This window comes from Danio rerio, chromosome 2 (genome assembly GCF_049306965.1).
Source record: "Danio rerio strain Tuebingen ecotype United States chromosome 2, GRCz12tu, whole genome shotgun sequence".
Lineage (NCBI taxonomy): Eukaryota > Metazoa > Chordata > Actinopteri > Cypriniformes > Danionidae > Danio > Danio rerio.
In genome coordinates, this window is record NC_133177.1 from 61,159,380 (window position 1) to 61,180,000 (window position 20,621).

General features: G+C 40.1%; 3 protein-coding genes across 8 annotated transcripts in view; 1 reads left to right on the top strand and 2 right to left on the bottom strand.

The window, feature by feature from the left end:
* The window catches only part of LOC100534673 (protein unc-13 homolog A), a 172,838-nt gene extending 167,050 nt beyond the window's left edge, over positions 1 to 5,788 (top strand). For 5 of the 6 annotated variants that reach the window (XM_073932036.1, XM_073932038.1, XM_073932039.1 and 2 more), the window contains one exon: positions 4,521 to 5,788. In XM_073932036.1, coding sequence (XP_073788137.1) covers positions 4,521 to 4,809 — 289 coding nt within the window. In that variant the 3' untranslated portion in view covers positions 4,810 to 5,788. The remainder of the gene's footprint in view (positions 1 to 4,520) is intronic. The other variant, XR_012395330.1, reaches the window with a different exon arrangement.
* Positions 1 to 20,621, bottom strand: part of lingo3b (leucine rich repeat and Ig domain containing 3b) — a 790,077-nt gene that overhangs the window by 261,541 nt on the left and 507,915 nt on the right. The gene's annotated exons all lie outside the window — the stretch shown is intronic.
* LOC100331115 (RNA-binding protein MEX3B) overlaps positions 18,275 to 20,621 on the bottom strand; it is a 12,232-nt gene continuing 9,885 nt past the window's right edge. The window contains exon 3 of the mRNA XM_073932129.1: positions 18,275 to 20,621. This exon is cut by the window's right edge and continues 2,662 nt beyond it. The gene's annotated coding sequence lies outside the window, so the exon portion shown is untranslated.

Sequence of the window (20,621 nt, forward strand, 5' to 3'; positions counted from 1 at the left end):
TCCAGCAGTAGATCCTTGATGAACTGTCGGGTGTGCGCTGCTCTCATCTGGGTAGATGTGCTCAAAGCACCCGCTGACTGCCTGGAGCTCAGATGTGTGCACATGCTGCAGCGCATGAAAGAGTGTGTGTGTGGTCATGTGATGTGCGTTTTCAGTGGTGTAGTGTGGATGGAGAGTTGTTCAGAAGCGCTAGGTAAACGTCAGTGTGGATGCTGACCGATTTTATTCTAAAATGCTGTTTTAAAGCTAAAACGCACTAGTGTCAACGGGGTCCCAGACTAGTTCTGTCTGAGGTATTGGGCGTGGCTAACATACTTAACCACTCCCCTCCAGCTGTCAGTTTTGACAACAAACAGAAATGGTGAGGATGGGTTAGGAGTCTGTTAGGTTGTAATAACTCTACCCAAATCCTTTTTCCTTGGCTGTCGCTCAATATGCGTTCTTGTCTATACTTGCTTCTTGTGTCCTCGTGAAACGTCATCAACCATCGCGAAGTACTGTTCCAATTAGGGCTGCACGATATTGGAAACAATTGACATTGCGATATTTTGTTTCCCTGCGATATATTGCGATATTTTTTATATATATATATATATATATATATATATATATATATATATATATATATATATATATATATATATATATATATATACTTAAGATATACTTTTGCACATGTTACATACAGCATTACTGTTTTATCTGCTGCACCACTGACTGTAAAACTCTTCCACAAAGAATTAGAGCAAGTTTTTTTTTTTGCTGGTGGAGGACCAAGAATGACTCCGCAGCAGCCTCACTCTTACCTATTTGGGTGCCTAAAAGTTAATAAGTGACGGGCATAGATGTATGAGTGACGGAAGCTATGCTAAGGTTAACTAGCTTAGTATATATCTTGCTGTCTGCAAATGACAGTAATTTAAACGTACCATAAAACTCCTATGAGTGCATACAGTTCGACACAACTACACATGCATCGTTTTAACCTTTATAACCGAACATTACCGTTACTCTGTCAACAGTCTATTGTCTTAATTACCGCGCTAACAGAGCTAACTTACGTAAACAAAGAGCAACAGGTTGCAGACGTCAATAATGCAGCGTAATGGAATAATATACCGATCAAACTCCGCTTTAAATATGCTACAAGTTTATAAACTGCCTCTGGAACCCAGTTCAGATACAAAAATTTATTTAACAAAAATAGTGATGCAGTAAAGTATTTTTCGCTCTGCCAAGCCTTCTCTGTTGCTGTGTGGAGCAGCAGCCTGCGTCAGTCACCTTTTACCCCGGCCCCACCCCGCCCCCCGACTCCTGAACATCTGTCTCACTAACTCACTCACTCACTCTCTCACTCACTCACTCACTCACGCGGGCATGCACTGCGGTCTCATGAGGAAACGCAGCTTTTGGATAAAATGGTTTTCTTGTTCCCGAATACAAATAATTTTTCAAGTAAAAACAAGCTATTCGTGCTTATCCGAATACCGTATTTGGGTTCGGCTCCACCCATAATATATATATATATATATATATATATATATATATATATATATATATATATATATATATATATATATATATATATTTATTTATTTTTTTTACATTTAATTTATTATTATTTTTTTTTGCTTTGCATCGCACCTCCTGCGATGTGACTATCGCGGATGCGTACATCGCGATTTCGATGCTGAAACGATGTATTGTGCAGCCCTAGTTCCAATACACAGTTCACCTCTTGCCAAGTACAGATAAAATTCCCGGATGTGTACTTGCTCTGCCCCTTTGGCTAAGGATGCTTCGAGAGGTGACTTGTGCAAACTTGTGCGAAGCTCAGGTATGCCAGAATGCATTGCAGATAAACCAGCAAACGCTAATGGTGGCTGAGAAAACCCACACGGTTTTAAAAATAATCCTTTACTGTGTCACAAATTAAAGTTTTAAGAGTTTTTCAGGCGAGAATGTAGTCGTTTTAAACTGGAATCGGCAGTTTATTCACCGAGATACCACATCTTTGACCTATGCGGACTCCGACTCCCAACCTGTCAGCGGGAGCTCCGTCATCACCTCCCCCACCGAGAGCAGCTTTACTTCGGCCAATCCATCTCGGATCTACAGCTGGATCTCATTGTAGCTAAAACATGATATTTAATTCATCTTGTGAATATCTAACGGACAGTTTTTGATCTTTTAAATCTATTATTTGCTCTCGGGTGTAGTATTATTTTGTTACCTTTTATAATTGTCTTTAATTATGTTACGTTAGCGTGTTGTACGCTGTTTGACTTTGTTTACTAAATTGACGTAATCTTTATTTCTTATTGTGTATATACTTGTATAATTACCATTTTAAGGCAAGGCAAGTTTATTTATACAGCACATTTCATACACAGTGGCAATTCTAAGTGCTTTACATAAACAGGAATAAAAGAGACAAGTGTAAGAAAATTAAAACAAATAATTAACATGATAAAAAAACAGAAAAAATGTGTTATAAAAGAATGAAAAAGAAGAGAAAAACATAATAGTATGACCTGAAGGACGCAGCACAGTGCTCATTCAGTAAAGGCACAGCTAAACAGATGTGTTTCAGTCTTGATGTGAATGTGCCGAATGTTGGAGCACATCTGATCATTTCTGGAAGCTGATTCCAGCAGCAGGGGGCGCTGTTAGTAGCTGAAGGCAGATTCACCCTGCTCTGACTGAACTCTTGGAGTTTCTAGTTTATATGATCCTAAAGATCTGAGTTTGTATTCAGTCAGAATATCTGTCATGTATTGAGCTCCTAGACCATTTAGTGATTTATAGACCAGTAATAATACTTTAAAATCTATTCTGAATGTAACTGGGAGCCAGTGTGAAGACCTGAGTACAGGTGTGATGTGCTCTGATTTCCTGATTCTGGTCAGAATCCTGGCTGCAGCGTTCTGGATGAGCTGCAACTGTCTGACTGTCTTTTTGGGAAGGCCAGTGAGGAGTCCATTACAGTAATCCACCCTGCTGCTGATAAAAGCATGAACAAGTTTCTCTAAGTCTTCACTGGAAACAAAGCATCTGATTCCTGCAATGTGTTTGAGATGATAGTATGCTGATTTACTGACTGCTTTGACATGACTGTTGAAACTCAGATCTGACTCCAGAGTCACACCAAGATTCTTGACCTTATTGTTTGTTGTTTGACCTTTAGTGCCAAGGTACGCATTTACCTTGAGAAGCTCATCTCTGTTCCCAAACGCAATGACTTCAGTTTTCTCTTTGTTTAACTGAAGAAAGTTTTGGCACATCCAACTGTTCATTTCATCAATGCATTGGCAGAGGGTGTCAATGGGGCTGTAGTCATTAGGCAGTACGGCTAGGTAGATCTGAGTGTCATCAGCATAGCTGTGGTAGGAGATTTGATTCTTTCTCATTATTTGGCTCAGAAGGAGCATATAAAGGTTGAAGTTTATTAAATCTGTTAACCAAAGACACGTGTCTGTGTATAATAACTCATTTTACTTACACATACAGTTGAAGTCAGAATTATTAGCCCCCCTTAATTATTTGCGCCCCTGTTTATTTTTTTCCCCAATTTCTGTTTAACAGAGGGAAGATTGTTTCAGCACATTTCTAATCATAATAGTTTTAATAACTCATCTCTAATAACTGATTTATTTTCTCTTTGTCATGATGACAGTAAATAATATTTTACTTGATATTTTTTCAAGACACTTCTATACAGATTAAAGTGACATTTAAAGGCTTAACTAGGTTAATTAGGTGAACTACACAGGTTAGGGTAATTAGGCAACTTATTGTATAACGATGGTTTGTTCTGTAGACTATCGGAAAAAAATATAGCTTAAAGGGGCTAATAATAATGTCCCTAAAATGTTTTTTTTTTAATTAATAACTGTTTTTATTCTAGCCGAAGTAAAACAAATAAGACTTTTTACAGAAGAAAAAATATTATCAGACACACTGTGAAAGTTTCCTTGCTCTATTAAACATCATTTGGGAAATATTTAAAAAATAAAAGAAAAAAATCAAAAGGGGGCGAATAATTCTGACTTCAACTGTATATATATAAATTTATGTGTACATTTTCTTAAATCAAAAATGTAGATTTATAATATTAATATAATCTTAATTACAGGGTCGTGCATTATAAAATTAAATCATTTAATTGTTAATGTACATGGTGAGGTAAGTGACGTTATAAAGTACACTGCAGTTCCATTTGAAGAAATACCTGACTTGTGTCTTTGCGTCCTCGGTAGTTTGTTCTTCCTAGTCTGAACCTTTAAGGACTCAAGTCCGAACTTTGTGTACTTGATATTAAGAAACAGCCCCCATCTTTCTGAATGAAATCTACTTTGCTACAACCAATCAGCACGCAGTAGAAAACAAGCCACGCCCACTGTTTCTCTCTGAACTGCATGACAATATGGACGAAAAAACAGTCGCAGCTTCTGATTCATGTGGACTTTTAAATTCTGCTGTATTCCTCAGTAACAGTCTCTCTCTGTCTCCCTATCTAGTGTTCTAGGTAGTGAGCTGGGCCCCGAGGGCTATGAGCTGCAGGTGTGTGTGAAGGACTACTGTTTTGCGCGGGAGGATCGCACCGTGGGCACGGCGGTGCTGCAGCTGAAGGATCTGGCATCCCGGAGCAGCGCCGCCTGCTGGCTGCCGCTGGGAAAGCGCGTGCACATGGACGAGACGGGGCTCACCGTCCTGCGCATCCTCTCACAGAGAAACAACGATGAGGTCGCCAAAGAGTTCGTCAAACTCAAGTCTGAACAGCGCTCGGCGGAGGAGGGAAGAGCATGAGCACACACACACACACACATGCACACTGACTGGAGGAAACACACACACACACACACACCTGTGCTCTGCAGTCAGACTGGAATATTTTGCACTTTCTGCATGTGAGTCTGGTGTCGTCTCCTCCACACTTCAGCATGATGAAGAACACTGTGATCACACACACACACACACACTGCTGTCTGCGTCTCCACAAGGCCAGTGTTTTCTGCTTCTTCAGGATTTCTCATCAAACACACACTGGTCAGTTTGGGTTCGGGTTTTAATGCTTCCAGATGATGAGTGACCGTAAACGAGCCCTTTGGCGTTGAGGCTGGCAGTACTGTACGTGTGTTATCTGTGTTTGTGTTCTCCACAGGCTGTGTCATATCTGTAGTGCGGCGTCTACTTCAATAATGCAGAATTCTAGAGCAATACACACTGACTGAAACTGCAGCACACACACACACACACACACACACACACTGGAGTTCAAGACACAGTTCAGCTGGACATCACACACATGCATCTACACAGAAAATATGGCTTATGGGTGGCACGGTGGCTCATAGGTTAGCATTGTGGCGTCACAGCATGAAGGTCACTGGTTCGAGTCCCGGCTGGGTCAGTTGGCATTTCTGTGTGGAGTTTGCATGTTCTTCCCGTGTTGTCGTGGGTTTCCTCCGGGTGCTCCGGTTTCCCCCACAGTCCAAACACATGCTCTACAGGGGAATTGATGAACTAAATTGACTGTAGTGTATATGTGTGTGTGTGTGTTTCACAGTACTGGGTTGCAGCTGGAAGGGCATCCGCTGTTTAAAATATATGCTGGAATAGTTGGCGGTTCATTCCTCTGTGGCGACCCCTGATAAATAAGCGACTAAGCTGAAGGATAATGAGTGAATAAATATACATACAGTTGAAGTCAAATTTATTCCCCCTTCTGTAAATTTCTTCGTCAAATATTTCTCAAATGATGTTGAACAGATCCAGGAATTGTTCACAGTATTTCCTCTAATATTTTTTCTTGTTTTATTTCAGCTAGAATGAAAGCTGTTTTTAATTGTTTTAAACCCATTTTAAGGTGAATATTATTAGCCCCCTTAAGCGATATTAGTTTTGGATTGTCTACAGCAGGGGTGCCCAAACTTTTTATCATGAAGGATCAAAAACCAAACGGACAAGTGGCCTGAAGACAAATGTAGGTGGGTAATTTAACATGGGTAATTTCCTAATTTATTTAATAAAGTTTAAAAATGACTGGGAAACATTGCTTGACGTCACTAATACAATATTTTTACGTTACATAATGAACTTTTGACATTAAAAACAAAATCTAATTTATTTCAGAATTACACCAGTTTATGCACAGTCCTTCATCCATCAAGTGACCCTTTTTAACATTTTAAAAAACGTGATGCATGTAGGCGCTAGTGGTGTAGTGGTTAGTGCGTCGACACATGCACTCCGGTGTTCACGGAAATCCGAGTTCAGTTCCGCCTCGTGGTCCTGTGCCAATCCTTCCCCTCTCTCTGCTCCCCCTTTCTCTACTTTCCTTTCCAAATAAAGGTAAAAACCCTAAAAAAATCGGATTCATTTATAACATTTAATTTCAGGTTGCTTTTTTTATAGCTCAACAATAAAACAAACAAAAAAGGTTACATCAAACTAAAAACGTCTGGCTGCGTCTGAAACCACCTGCTACTCAGTAGGTACTGCATTTCCATTTAAACGTACTACTCAGCCATTGTTCAATACATGTATGAATGCGAAAAGTATGAATGTAAATCGAGCTGCGTTCCAAATGGCACACTATACACTATGCACTCATGAACTATGTACTTATGCACTTACACACTCAACAGTATTGTATATGTATGTAGTGTCGTCCCAAATGGCACACTAATGTTTTTTTACTAAGTGGAAATTCAAACCGTTTCCCTGATGACGTTTGACGGTTGCCAAATCAGTGAAATAAACGACCGAATTATCAAATAATACCTGCCGTGAGTATAACCACATTCACCATCAGGAGGCGCTATAATCACTCTCATAGGGGAATTTTGCTTTCACCATCCAAAATAAATAAAGTTATCCAACATGTGCGTCCGATAGCTCCGCCCCTTCCGCTACGTAAGCAAACCTGCGATCGCTGAGTGTGTGAAGTGTCCATCATTACACACTTCATTATACTGGCTGAATGAGTGCATCATCCGGGTAATTCAAGTGCACTTATAATTGTTAGAGTTTCCAGTGTGAACACACTACTCACACTATTAATACTACAAAATGGCATAGAATAGTGCATAAGTATGCGATTTGGGACGCAGCTTCGGACGTACCACACCTGCCATTTTGTCATGGTCACGTGACCTACCTGCGTCAGTTGCGTCGCTTCACTTGCATTCATGAATTCTCTTGCGGGGCATCATGGGATAGAGCAGCATGCATGGGATGCGCGCTTCAGAATCTCGTCAGAAGTTGTAAGTCATCCGGGTACTTCTCGTATACGGATTTTCGAATTCTATAGCTGCGTCCCAAATGGCACACTATACACTATGCACTCATGCACTATGTACTTATGCACTGACACACTCAACAGTATTGTATATGTATGTAGTGTCGTCCCAAATGGCACACTAATGTTTTTTTACTAAACGTAAATTCAACCCGTTTCCCTGATGACGTTTGACGGTTGCCAAATCAGTGAAATAAACGACCGAATTATCAGATAATACCTGCCGTGAGTATAACCACATTCACCATCAGGAGGCGCTATAATCACTCTCATAGGGGAATTTTGCTTTCACAAACCAAAATAAATAAAGTTATCCAACATGTGCGCCCGATAGCTCCGCCCCTTCCGCTACGTGAGCAAACCTGCGGTCGTTGAGTGTGTGAAGTGTCCATCATTACACACTTCATTATACTGGCTGAATGAGTGCATCATCCGGGTAATTCAAGTGCACTTACTATTGTTAAGAGTTTTCAGTGTGAACGCACTACTCACACTATTTATACTACAAAATGGCGTAGAATAGTGCATAAGTATGCGATTTGGGACGCAGCTTCTGAATTCGGACACACAACTCGGCTCGCATACTGATTTTTGCATACTGTTTAGTATGGAAGTATGCGGTTTCAGACGCAGCCTCTCTGTATTAAGGGCATTCACCCCAACCCTCTCCGTCATACTCACTCTCCGCTCAGATGGGATGGTGGTCAAATCAAAGGTTACAATGGACCGTTTTTGGCCTATTGGCTCTACTTTCTTTTTTTTTTTTACAAGCAGCGGCACAATATAATTGAGGAGTGTTTCAGTACGATGCAGGTCTGTGCTGTCCGTCACGCTCATGCTCATTCATTTCATTCATTCATTTAGCTTAGTCTCTATTTCAGAGGTCGCCACAGTGGAATGAACCGCTATTCCAGGATATTTTTTATGCCCTTCCAGCTGCAACCCATTACTGGGAAACACCTATACACAATCATTAACACACACACACACTTATACACTACGGCCAGTTTAGTTCATCAATTTCCCTATAGCGCATGTGTTTGGACTCTGGGGGAAACCGGAGCACCCGGAGGAAACCCACGCCAACACGGGGAGAACATGCAAACTCCACATAGAAATGCCAACTGACCTAGGGACTCGAACCAGCGACCTTCTTGCTGTGAGGCGACAGTGCCGCCCATGTTCGTTTATGAATCTGAATATTTTAGCGGGTATTGAGGGATGGATGTGATTTTCAGCTGAGCTGTTTCTTTCTTTGGCTGAATGTGCTGAAGACAGCGTCAGATCAGCAGACGTGGAGCGGTCCAGATGTGAACTGCAGTGTTTTTGCACATTTACTGCTTTAATTGAAACATGTTTACAGTAGAGTTCAGTTGGGTTTATGCTGTCCGTTGCAGGAGCATCAGTCGGCGGTGAGCGTTTATCTGCTGTTTGCTTATTTATGATTCAGGATTCATTACGAATGATTCATCCAAATTTTTTGTTATTGCTAATAATGCAATTTTAGTGGCTTTTTAAAAAAAAAATTTATTATTAATTATATTTATTAAATATTAAAGGGCACCGTATGGTGAAAAATCTACTTTTCAAGCTGTTTGGACAGACATATGTGTAGGTATAGTGTATAGACCGTAATATTAGGCTGATATAAACACACACAGTCCTTTTTTTTAGTTTAACAACATAAAAACGGTGGAGCGATTAGAGCGGTTTTCAGACCGACCACAACTTGACGTAGGAGTGCGGTCCCCCCGCCCACTAAATTGATTGACAGCTGCGTAATAACATGTCCCGGTAGTCACGTGTATAATCATACCAACAAGACCAGATGTGCGCAAAGCAACCAGGAATTAAAGGTCTGTTCAGTTCGCTCGGATCATCAATCATCATCAAATGTGATCAAGAGTGAGCTTCACATGTTTTAAAACAGAGCATGTGTGTAATGAAGTACAGCGATTTACTTCAGATTCATTCATCAGCACAGCTGCATGTCAGAACAATTATAAAAGAAGATGCTTCAATCCCGCTTTGTGGACGTTAAATCAGGTTTATTTTGTACTTTAACATAAGTCAAAGTCAAAGTCAGCTTTATTGTCAATTCAGCCACATGTACAAGACATACAGAGAATCGAAATTGCGTTACTCTCAGACCCAAGGTGCTTAACATTAATATAAAATATATATATAAAAAATAGTAGAGTTTAAGAAAAAAAGAAAATTTACAGTATATACATTGCACATAAATGTGGTCTAAAAAATATACATATGTAATAAAAATTGTAAACAATACAGTGACATTAAGGGCATATAGCAATGAGTGCAGAGTAAACCAGAGTTGTGCAGATAAAAAACAGTATAGTGCAAAAAGAACTTGTAAACATGATAATTGTGATAAAGTGACAGTGACATATTGGGAGGTAGTATAGAGTGTCTGCATTAAGTGACCAGTGCAGATGAGAGTGTGTGTGTGTGTGTGTGTGTGTGTGTGTGTGTGTGTGTGTGTGCGTGCGTGCGTGCGTGCGTGCGTGCGTGCGTGCGTGCGTGCGTGCGTGCGTGCGTGCGTGCGTGCGTGCGTGCGTGCGTGCGTGCGTGCGTGTGTGTGTGTGTGTGTGTGTGTGTGTGTGTGTGTGTGTGTGTGTGTGTGTGTGTGTGTGTGTGTGTGTGTGTGTCAGAGTCCAGAGGTGCGTGGGGAGGGAGCGGGGAGCAGAGCTGGGAGAGAGTTCAGCTTCCTGACAGCCTGATGGATGAAGCTGTCTTTCAGTCTGTTGGTCCTGGCCTGGAGACTGCGCAGTCTCCTCCCTGATGGCAGCAGACTGAAGAAGCTGTGCATAGGGTGGGTGGCATCTGCTGTTATGCAGAGGGCTTTACGGGTAAGACGTGTGCTGTAAATGTCCTGAAGGGAGGGGACAGATATCCACACAGCAGTGGAGATTAGCCTGTATCCTCACACATATGCGTGCAAAAAGAGTGCAAAGCTAAACGCGCGCTGTCTGTCTGTGTGTGTGTGTCTGTCTGTATCTCTGTGTGTGTGTGTGTGTGTGTCAAGTCAAGTCAAGTCAAGTTTTATTTGTCACATACATAGTTATACAAAGTATGACCAGCAGTGAAATGTAGGTCAGGTCCGCTCCAGAGAAAAGAAGGAAAAAAAAGTGTGCAAAAAATTATACAAGGTAATAAGAATAGCAGCAATATGATGTACTTATGAATATGACTACTACAATGATAAATACAAAAAAATCACGTAATGTGTAACACCGGGTTAGACTTTAGCAGCCTGATGGCCTGGGGAAAGAAGCTCCTCCTAAGTCTCTCAGTTTTTGCCATCAAGCTACAGAAAAGTTTTCTAGATGGAAGCAAGTGTGTGTGCGCGTGAACTTTGCACATTGACATTGTGTGTCGATGCATCTCCACTTCAAAAACTCATTGGCAAAGTTAGAACTGTAGTATTTGTCACAAACGCTGCGTGAGATCTGCTTCCTTTAAGTCTGTCTGGTGTCTGACGCAGCCGAGGGAGGAGATTTAGGCATGCAGAAAGACACGTAGAAACAGTCGGCGGGGAGGACTCGCCTTAAAGGCGCAGTACGACTAAACGGCCCCCTGCTGGAAATGTGTATACAACACATGTACAAGGTATAATGAGTAATCTGACGGGTGTTTTGAGCTGAAACTTTACAGACACATTGTAGAGACGCAAAACACTTATGGTGCCCTTTAAATGTAATCATTTCTTTATCTTTAGCTTTTTATTGTTGCTAAATGTGCTGCACTATTTATTTTTACAATTATTATTTTTTGATTTAGTTTTTAATTAATGAATTAAGGGTTTGTTTGAGCACTACACTGTAAACCCCAAACGTTAAGGCAACTCCAAACCATTTGAGGAAACTGCACCAAACCCTTTAAGTTCAAAAACTGATCCATATGAGTACTGTGAGCTTACTGCATTCAGGCTGAGTAATGTGGTATTTAATGAACTCGTTACCTTCAACACTGAGTTCAAAACTCTTTTCAGATGAGTAGAATTAACTTTCAGGCAATTGAGTAAACTGCACTCCTCTCATTTGATAAAGTTGACTGTCGGGTTTTACAGTGGGTCAATTCACTTTAGTATTTTAATTATTTAATAATTTTAACAAACGAATTAATCATTTATTTCATCAATACTTTGTTATTACTGAGTTTGTGATTTGCTGCACATTTTGTCTAATTATTTTTACTGAATAAGTGTATCGTTTGTTTTATCATTCGTTTTTTTATTATTACTAATTTTGCAGTTGTGCTGCTCTAGCTAAAGCATATTTACTGTAATTTTTCAATATATTTGTTAGGTATTATTTTCAATATGTTGCACTGTCAGTAAACATTTGCAGTATTTTTTACTGTAATTATTTTAATTATTTAACTAGAGCTTTTTAAATACATATTTAACTTTTTTTATAATAACTTGTAATTTTGTGGTCACATTTTGTTAAGCAATAATCAACAATAATCAGTTAGGGCCGAGCAATAATAATACAACAAATAAATAAAAGCCATCACAAGATTGGGGTCAAGAATATTAAAAATTAAAATAAAAACATCTTGATTAAAATCATAATAAAGAGATTTTTTTCAAGGAAAAAGTCTAAATTTATATATAGTTATATAGTTATATAGTTTTTTCCCAAAATGAAATGTTGACATTAATGATGGAAGGATTGACCTTTCAATTTAATGATTGGGACTGCACGGTGGCTCAGTGGTTAGCACTGTGGCCTCACAGCAAGATGGTCGCTGGTTTGAGTCCCGGCTGGGTCAGTAGGCATTTCTGTGTGGAGTTTGCATGTTCCCCAAGTTGGCGTAGGTTTCCTCTGGGTGCTCTGGTTTCCCCCGACAGTCCGAACAAATGCTCTATAGAGTGTGTGTGTGAATGAGTGAGCATGTATGGGTGTTTTCCAGTACTGGGTTGCAGCTGGAAGAGCATCCGCTGTATAAAACATATGCTGGATAAGTTGGTGGTTCAATCCGCTGTGGAGACCCCTGATAAATAAGGGACTAAGCCAGAGGAAAATGAATGAATTAATTAATATTTACATCTTTTTCCACAAAAAAAAAAAAGCATTTTTCTTATAATTTACTGAGTTTATTCACAACATTTTTAACTTTTCATTTTGTAATTTACCGTTTAATCAAGATGTTTTTTTATTATGATTGTCCCTAATTCTCTTTCATAATTGTTTACATTAAGGGATATAATACTGCTTCATTTCATGTACATCACTCATAAAGGTTTTAGTATTTTTATCACAGTTTTTGTTTTTTCTATCTGTATACACTCACCGGCCACTTTATTAGGTACACCTGTCCAACTGCTCGTCAACGCAAATTTCTAATCAGCCAATCACATGGCAGCAACTCAATGCATTTAGGCATGTAGACATGGTCAAGACGATCTGCTGCAGTTTAAAGCGAGCATCAGAATGGGGAAGAAAGGGAATTTAAAAGACTTTGAACATGGCATGGTTGTTGCTACCAGACGGGCTGTATTTCAGAAACTGCTGATCTACTGACAAATCTGCAGCAACTGTGTGATGCTATCATGTCAATATGGAGCAAAATCTCTGAGGAATATTTCCAGTAGCTTGTTTAATCCATGCCACCAAGGATTAAGGCAGTTATGAAGGCAAAAGTGGGTCCAACGCGGTACTAGTAAGGTGTACCTAATAAAGTGGCCGGTGAGTGTATTTTTTTTTTACTGTTTCAAAAATTAGTTTTCTTTTTAAAAACAAGCTTTAAAATCACTGTATGCTTGATTTCCTTTAAACAAAACACGAAAAAACTAAACAAAAACAAATGCAACGCAGCCATTGAATGTTGATTCACACAGGCCTTGACCACACACACATATACTTGTATACATGCTTTACAGGGACTCTCCATAGGCGTAATGTATTTTATACAGTGAATAAACTATCATACAGCCCTAACACACCTCATCCCTCACAGAAAACATGTAGATGATTTTAATTATCTATAAAAAACAGCAATTAGTTTGGACTGAATTACAGAGAGTGTGTATGAGTGTTTCTCAGTACTGGGCTAAACCATACGCTGGAATAGTTGGTGGTTCATTCCGCTGTGGCAATGTCTGATAAATAAGAACTAACCTGAAGAAAAAGTGATGAATGAATTACAGGGACACACACGAAGCCCTAAAAATTCCATCAGTCCTGTTATGCAGCTCTTTGTATTTTAGTTTTAGACGTTGTTTTTGCTGTGTTTTTCCACAGGACACTCAGTTTTCCTCATTTTGTGATTCATGTTTTTATTTTCCCCTGTTTATTTCTGCTTCTGAATTGCATTACGGGACCTTGATCTTTCTTTCAGCAACTTTTACCCTTAATAAGGAGACTTTTATGCACATTTGTCATAGTTTACAGTGATATATTGCTTGGGTTGGTGTTGGATATTACGCTACAAACACCTGACAGTGCATCTTCTGTTATTTTACAGACGTATTTCTCTATTTCTTACACGTTATTTGATTTCAAGCTACTAAAATGTCAGTAAAAGTCACTCTGTTAAACTTTTCTGCATTAGAAGTGGACAGAGCAGAGATCAACATCCCATAATGCAACTCACAACTGCAAATAAACACTTGAGAATCACTAAATACGGACACATCTATCTACAGTCCACACTCTGGACACATTAGAGACTTATTTGACATCATGAAAGAAAACAAGCATAATAGGGTCTCCTTTAAGGTGTGTCCTTGTAAATCAAGTCATACCAATGTGATGCAGCTTGGATGTTGATCTCTGCTCTGTCCGCTTCTGATGATGACAGTTCAACTCTACAGTTTAACAAAGAGACTTTTATTGACATTAGTCATTTGAATTAATATAATGTATAAGAAATAAGAGTGTAAAATAACAGAAAATGTATTATCAGGGTTTTTGTGTGTCCCTGTAAACCACATAAGCCTGCACACACACACACACACACACACACACACACACACACACACACACACACACACACACACACACACACACACACACACATACATAGAGACAGATCGCTGAAGCACAAGCGGGCATGAAGACTGTGATATGTGCATGTGTGCATGAGCCGCTGCTCACCTTCATCAAACTGCTGCATGCTGGAGATCCTGGCACACACACACACACACACACACACACACACACACTGGTGTCCGTCTGCTGAATGTTTTTATACTGGGGATGTTTCTAGTTTTCATTTTTAACCATTTGGATTGTTCTTAATGAGGATGATTGTGGATTAATGCAGCATTTGCTTCCTATTAAAACAACGATGATCAACAGCCGCCGTGTTTCTGCCTTTATTATCAGTGTGTTTGGAGATTAATTTACTGTTAACTTTGTTTAAAAAAAATAAAAAGTGGTATAACCCATGGCCAGAGATGTATAGTAATGAAGCAGAACTACTACACTACTGTACTTCAGTACTAAAAGGCAGTATCTGTACTCTACTGGAGGATTGTTTTGTTTTTTTTCTCCTGCTTCCACTTTTTCTTCAGCACATATTTTCAATGTTTAATACTTTGATAGATTTTTTAATATCTATCAAATGATTAATATCGGTTCAGTAATAGATCATAACCGGTTATTACGTGATGACGTCATTTATCTCCTATGCGATATGTCGCAGTAGAACACTATAGAGGAGGCGAGGGCGAGTAAATAACACTCTCGCTACAATAAAGTCGGCACAGCACACGAGACGCTATTTCACTACGACTAATCTTTACCTCTGTCTCTCTCATGTTGGACATTTGACCCGCATGCTTGTCTGTGAGGTGACTTTTCCTCTCCTCTTGGCTGTTAAAGCGATACTTGTGGATCCAGACACGAGCGTTCACTTGGGCTTTAGTGTGGTACACTGGTGTGTGAGTGCAAAGCCCGAAACTGAAAGTGAGACGTGACTTTTTGATATGGATTTATTAATTATTCTTACTGTTCAGTGAACGCAAACTGCCGTAGTTTATTAAATACGCAAACCCCTCACTGCACCACAGCTGCACCTTCAGCAAACCTCCTAACTCCTGCAGCATGAGGGCTTTATGATCGTTTATGAGCGCCAAAAGTGGCAGATCTGTTCGACGAAATATCTGACTGCGTGTCACCGCATCCCTAACGACTAAAGTGATATAACAAGAGAAATCTCCACATTGCTGTGCGAGAGCGCTTACTGAACAGTGCATCATCGATGACGTAATCGTGCCCAGGCCCAGTGGCGTAGCGGATGGCATTCCGCTTGATTAGGGGGCCCTGCGTCGTCGCGATTTTCAATAATTGAAAATCCACCGACAACCGCAATAATCAAACTCTTGGGAACAACTGTGGTCGGAACCAAAGTTCACAGGTCTGTGTTCTCTGAACACCTCTCAAGCGGTGGACTACATTCTGATTACTTGCCGCCAATGTTGCCAACTTAGCGACTTTGTCACTAGATTTAGCGACTTTTCAGACCCCCCTAGCGACAAATCTAGCGACTTTTTTGTGTGTTATTGGAGATTTTTTTTTAGACTGTCATTTGTCCATAACTGTACCGTCCCTACTCTTCTCAACGAGCTGCGTGTGACGCCGCCGGCCCCTCCCCCGCCTCACAGCACTGACAGGCGGCCCAGTCAGTCCTCTACAGCAGCCTCTCCCACCTGCAGCCCGAGAGCAGATCACGCCTCTGCGTACCGACAAATGATTTAGCACAGGCAGTGTGAAGGTATTTCCCTTGTACAGTCAAACCGATCTACTTCTACTTTATTTTAACAATTTATTTGGACCGTTTATTCTTTTCTTGTTCACAATCACAGATATTTTAGTGACAATTTCTGAACTTGTTCTGAGTGTATTACATATGAAAGATTACTGCACATTCACTACACATCTATAATGACATACTGTATTCAAACAGCAATAAAGTTAGTTAAATAAAGTGTAGTGCAATTATAAATACCCCTTTATTAACCATAGGCTGTTAAACAAACAGAAACGGTAGAACGTGATGACGTCAGTGATATGCAAATTGATGTATGATGTATCCCGCCCCCCTCCGCTCATCAGGGGGCCGTCAGCGATCCCTGCAGGGGGGCCTCCGCAGTTTGCGCTTACGCCACTGCCCAGGCCTGAATGTAATGCGAGTCCGGGCCGTCAGGGGAATCAAAATATGTTGATGTGGGCATTGTAGCACTGTGAATGCATGTTTAAACTTGTTAAAGGTCTTGTGAAGTGCTTTGAAATGTACAGTTTTATTCAACGTTTGATGTAATCTCAACTAAAACACGATGAGAGGGCGGGACATGGTGTAGCTCCTCCCCTTTTGTAAAAACAGCCAATAGTATTGTTTTCTCACAGCTCTGCCAGAATGAAAAGCAAATGGAATAATGGGGGGCGGGGCATGTCAGACACTAGAGATTTGATTGGTTATGTTGTGACGAGAAACTGAAGTGAGGTGACGTGAATAATCCTCGTTGATCCATTTAGGCAGACGTGACAAACTACAATACTGCTGTTTATTTCAGTATTATATCTTTTAAATGTAAATTTCACTTCCAAATGTGAATTTGGTCAGTTTTGGAGCACACTAGATTATAGATATCCTAACACAAATAAAACTGATACTAACATTTAAACAACTTTATTTTAATGTTATGGGACCTTGATGACCTTGACCTTTAAATGCATTTATAATCTTCCAAATGGTCCTAAAAATCCCACATCACATGGAGAAAAGCTCTAATGTCACACAAATAAAGACAGATATGACAGGGTTATTGCTTTTTAAAACTGCAGATGGCGCTCTGGACTAAATGTAAACAGTAGATGGCGCTCTAGGCTAGTTTAATAACAGCAGATGGCGCTCTAGGCTAGTATTTACCAGCAGATGGTGTTCTAGGCTAGTGTTTAACACTAGACGGTAGTCTAGGCTAGATGTAAAAAGCAGATGGTGCTCTAGGCTAGTATTTAACAGTAGATGGCGCTCCATGATAGTTTTTAACACTAGATGGCGCTTTAGGCTAGTTTAAAACAGCAGATGACGCTCTAGGCTTGATTTAAAAAGCAGCTCTAGAGCACCATCTAGGCTAGTTTTTAACACTAAATAGCGCTCTTGGCTAGTTTAAAACAGCTAATGGTGCTCTGGACTACATGTAACAAGCGGATGGCGCTCTAGGCTAAATGTAAAAAGCAGATGGTGCTCTAGGCTAGTTTTTAACACTAGATTGTGCTCTAGGTTAGATGTAAACAGTAAATGGTGCTCTAGGCTAGTATTTAACAGCAGATGGCGCTCCAGGATAGTTTTTAACACTAGATGGCACTTTTGGCTAGTTTAAAACAGCAGATGACGCTCTAGGCTAGATGTAAAAAGCAGATGGTGGTCTAGGCTAGTTTAAAACAGCAGATGGCGCTCTAGGCTAGTTTAAAACAGCAGATGGCGCTCTAGGCTAGATGGAAAAAGCAGATGGCGCTCTAGGCTAGATGGAAAATGCAGATGGTGCTCTAGGCTAGTTTAAAACAGCAGATGGCGCTCTAGGCTAGTTTAGAACAGCAGATGGCGCTCTAGGCTAGTTTAGAACAGCAGATGGCGCTGTAGGCTAGATGTGAAAAGCAGATGGTGCTCTAGGCTAGTTTAAAACAGCAGATGGCGCTCTAGGCTAAAAGTAAAAAGCAGATGGTGCTCTAGGCTAGTTTAAAACAGCAGATGGCGCTCTAGGCTAGTTTAAAACAGCATATGGCGCTCTAGGCTAGATGGAAAAAGCAGATCTAGAGCATCATCTAGGCTAGTTTTTAACACTAGATGGTGCTCTAGGCTAGTTTGTAACAGTAGATGGCGCTCTAAGCTAGTTTTAACAACAAAAATTCATTTATTAACTTCCCAATGGTCCTAATATCCCACATTGCATGGAGTACAGCTGTAAAGTCACAGAAATAAAGACACAGACACACAGAATTATTGTTTTACAGTACAAAAACGGAAACAAAAAAACAAGATTTTATTAAAGAAGCATAAAAAATAAAACTCTTGATACATTTCTCATAACCGTCAAGTCAGCTCAAATGATACGCCGCGTACACAAGTGTTCCAGCTCGCGGTTAAAAGGTCCATAAACTTTCAAATAAAATATATTTCAATTTTAAAATTTCTTCAATAATTTTTTCTCATTTTGTTATAAATTGCCTATATGTAATACACAGGAAAGAACAGAAACATGGAAAATAAAGAGAACTTTGCTGTAATAAAAAGGGTCACATTATAATCTGGGATATTCATGTCAAGGTTAGCAAATAAATTGTAAAAATAAAATGTGTAAAAAAGGTTTGTCCATTTTAATTTCTTTTTTTTTTTGCCTTTGCGTTTTTAGAAAAATTATTAGCTAACGCCTCATGGCTTCAAGACATGCAGAGAGTTTAACTTACAAATAATGATACATGTTCTTAAAAACTACATTAACCTTTCAGCTGTGGAAAAAACTAATCCCAATGATTGTATCCAGGATATTTACAATTAGGCCTGAAACTCCGTTATTGAAATCACTTTTGGTTCGGCGTACAAAAGGAATTAAAGCGAACGTAAAGGAAAGAGTAGAGCGATTTCAGGGCAAGAAAATGATTGATGGGGAAACAGCGTCTGACGTCGTTCCGATGCCTGAGATTCGCCTCAGTGAACCCTGTTTGAAGCCTTTTAGAGGAAAACAAGAGAAGATTCAACCTCAGGTCAACATGACCTTCATCGCCAAAACACACACGCGCACACACACACACACAACCGAAAACTAGCTAGCTTCTGTTCCTCGCAACCGACAACACGCTTGTGTTTCCAAAGCACAGTCCCAAACAAACTAAACAAGGCTCAGATATTCTGTACAAATACTCCGAAGCCAATCTTCAAAAGTGGAAGAGCGGAGAAGGTTCAACACAATCTTCGTTTTCTCGGCAGCGACTTTCACCACCAAGGCACCGTTTACTGTAGGGCTGTGATGATGCGTTCATTATTAGTATTATTATTGTTTTTCATTTTAGCAGTGCAATTCGTGGATCGTTTCTGAGATTTTCACAACACATCGCAATTCTCTCTGATCTAGTTTTGGACAGCAGATGGCGCTCTATGCTAGATTTTAAACCGCACATGGTGCCCTAGGATGGTTCTGAACAGTAGATGGCGCTCTAGGCTTAATTTAAAAAGCAGATGGCGCTCTAGGCTAATTTTTAAACTGCAAATGATGCTCTAGGATGGTTATGAACAATAGATGATGATCTATGCTAGATGTAAAAAGCAGATGGCGCAGCAGGCTAGCTTTTAAACTACAGTTGGCGCTCTCTAGGCTAGTTTTTAAACAGAAAATGGCGCTCTCAGCTAGTTGTTAAAAAGCAGATGGTGCTCTAGGCTAGTTTTTACCAGCAGATGGAATGCAAGCTAATTGTCGAAAGCAGATGGCGCTCTAGGCTAGTTTTTAAACAGCAGATTGTGCTCTAGGCTAGTTTTTAACAGCAGATAGCACTTTAGGCTAGATGTAACAAGCAGATGGCACTCTAGGCTAGTTTGTAAACTGCAAATGGTGCTCTAGGATGGTTATGAACAGCAGATGGTGCTCTAGGCTAGATGTAAAAAGCAGGTGACGCTCTAGGCTAGTTTTATAACAGCAGATGGCGCTGTAGGCAAATTTTGTAAGAGCACATTGTGCTCTAAGCTAGTTTTAACAGCAGACGATGCTCTAGGCCAGTTTATAACAGCAGATGGCGCACTAGGCTAGATTTTAACAGAGGATGGTGCTCTAGGCTAGATGTAGAAAGGAGATGGTGATCTAGGCTAGCTTTTTTTTAACCGCAGACGGTGCTGTAATCTAGTTTTATAACAGCAGATGGCGCTCTTGCCTAGTTTAATAACAGCAGATGGCGCTGTAACCTAGTTTAATAACAGCAGATGGCGCTCTTGCCTAGTTTTTTAACAGCAGATGGCGCTCTTGCCTAGTTTAATAACAGCAGATGTCGCTCTTGCCTAGTTTTTTAACAGCAGATGGCACTGTAGGCTAGTTTTATAACAGCAGATGGCGCTCTTGCCAAGTTTAATAACAGCAGATGGCGCTGTAAGCTAGTTTTATAACAGCAGATGGCGCTCTTGCCTAGTTTAATAACAGCAGATGGCGCTGTAAGCTAGTTTTATAAGAGCAGATGGCACTCTAAGTTAGTTTTTAACAGAAGATGGCGCTCTAGGCTAGTTTATAACAGCAGATGGCGCTTAAATGCTAGCTAACAGCAGACTCAAATACCCAGAAATAAGGCTGTATTGTGCATTAGTC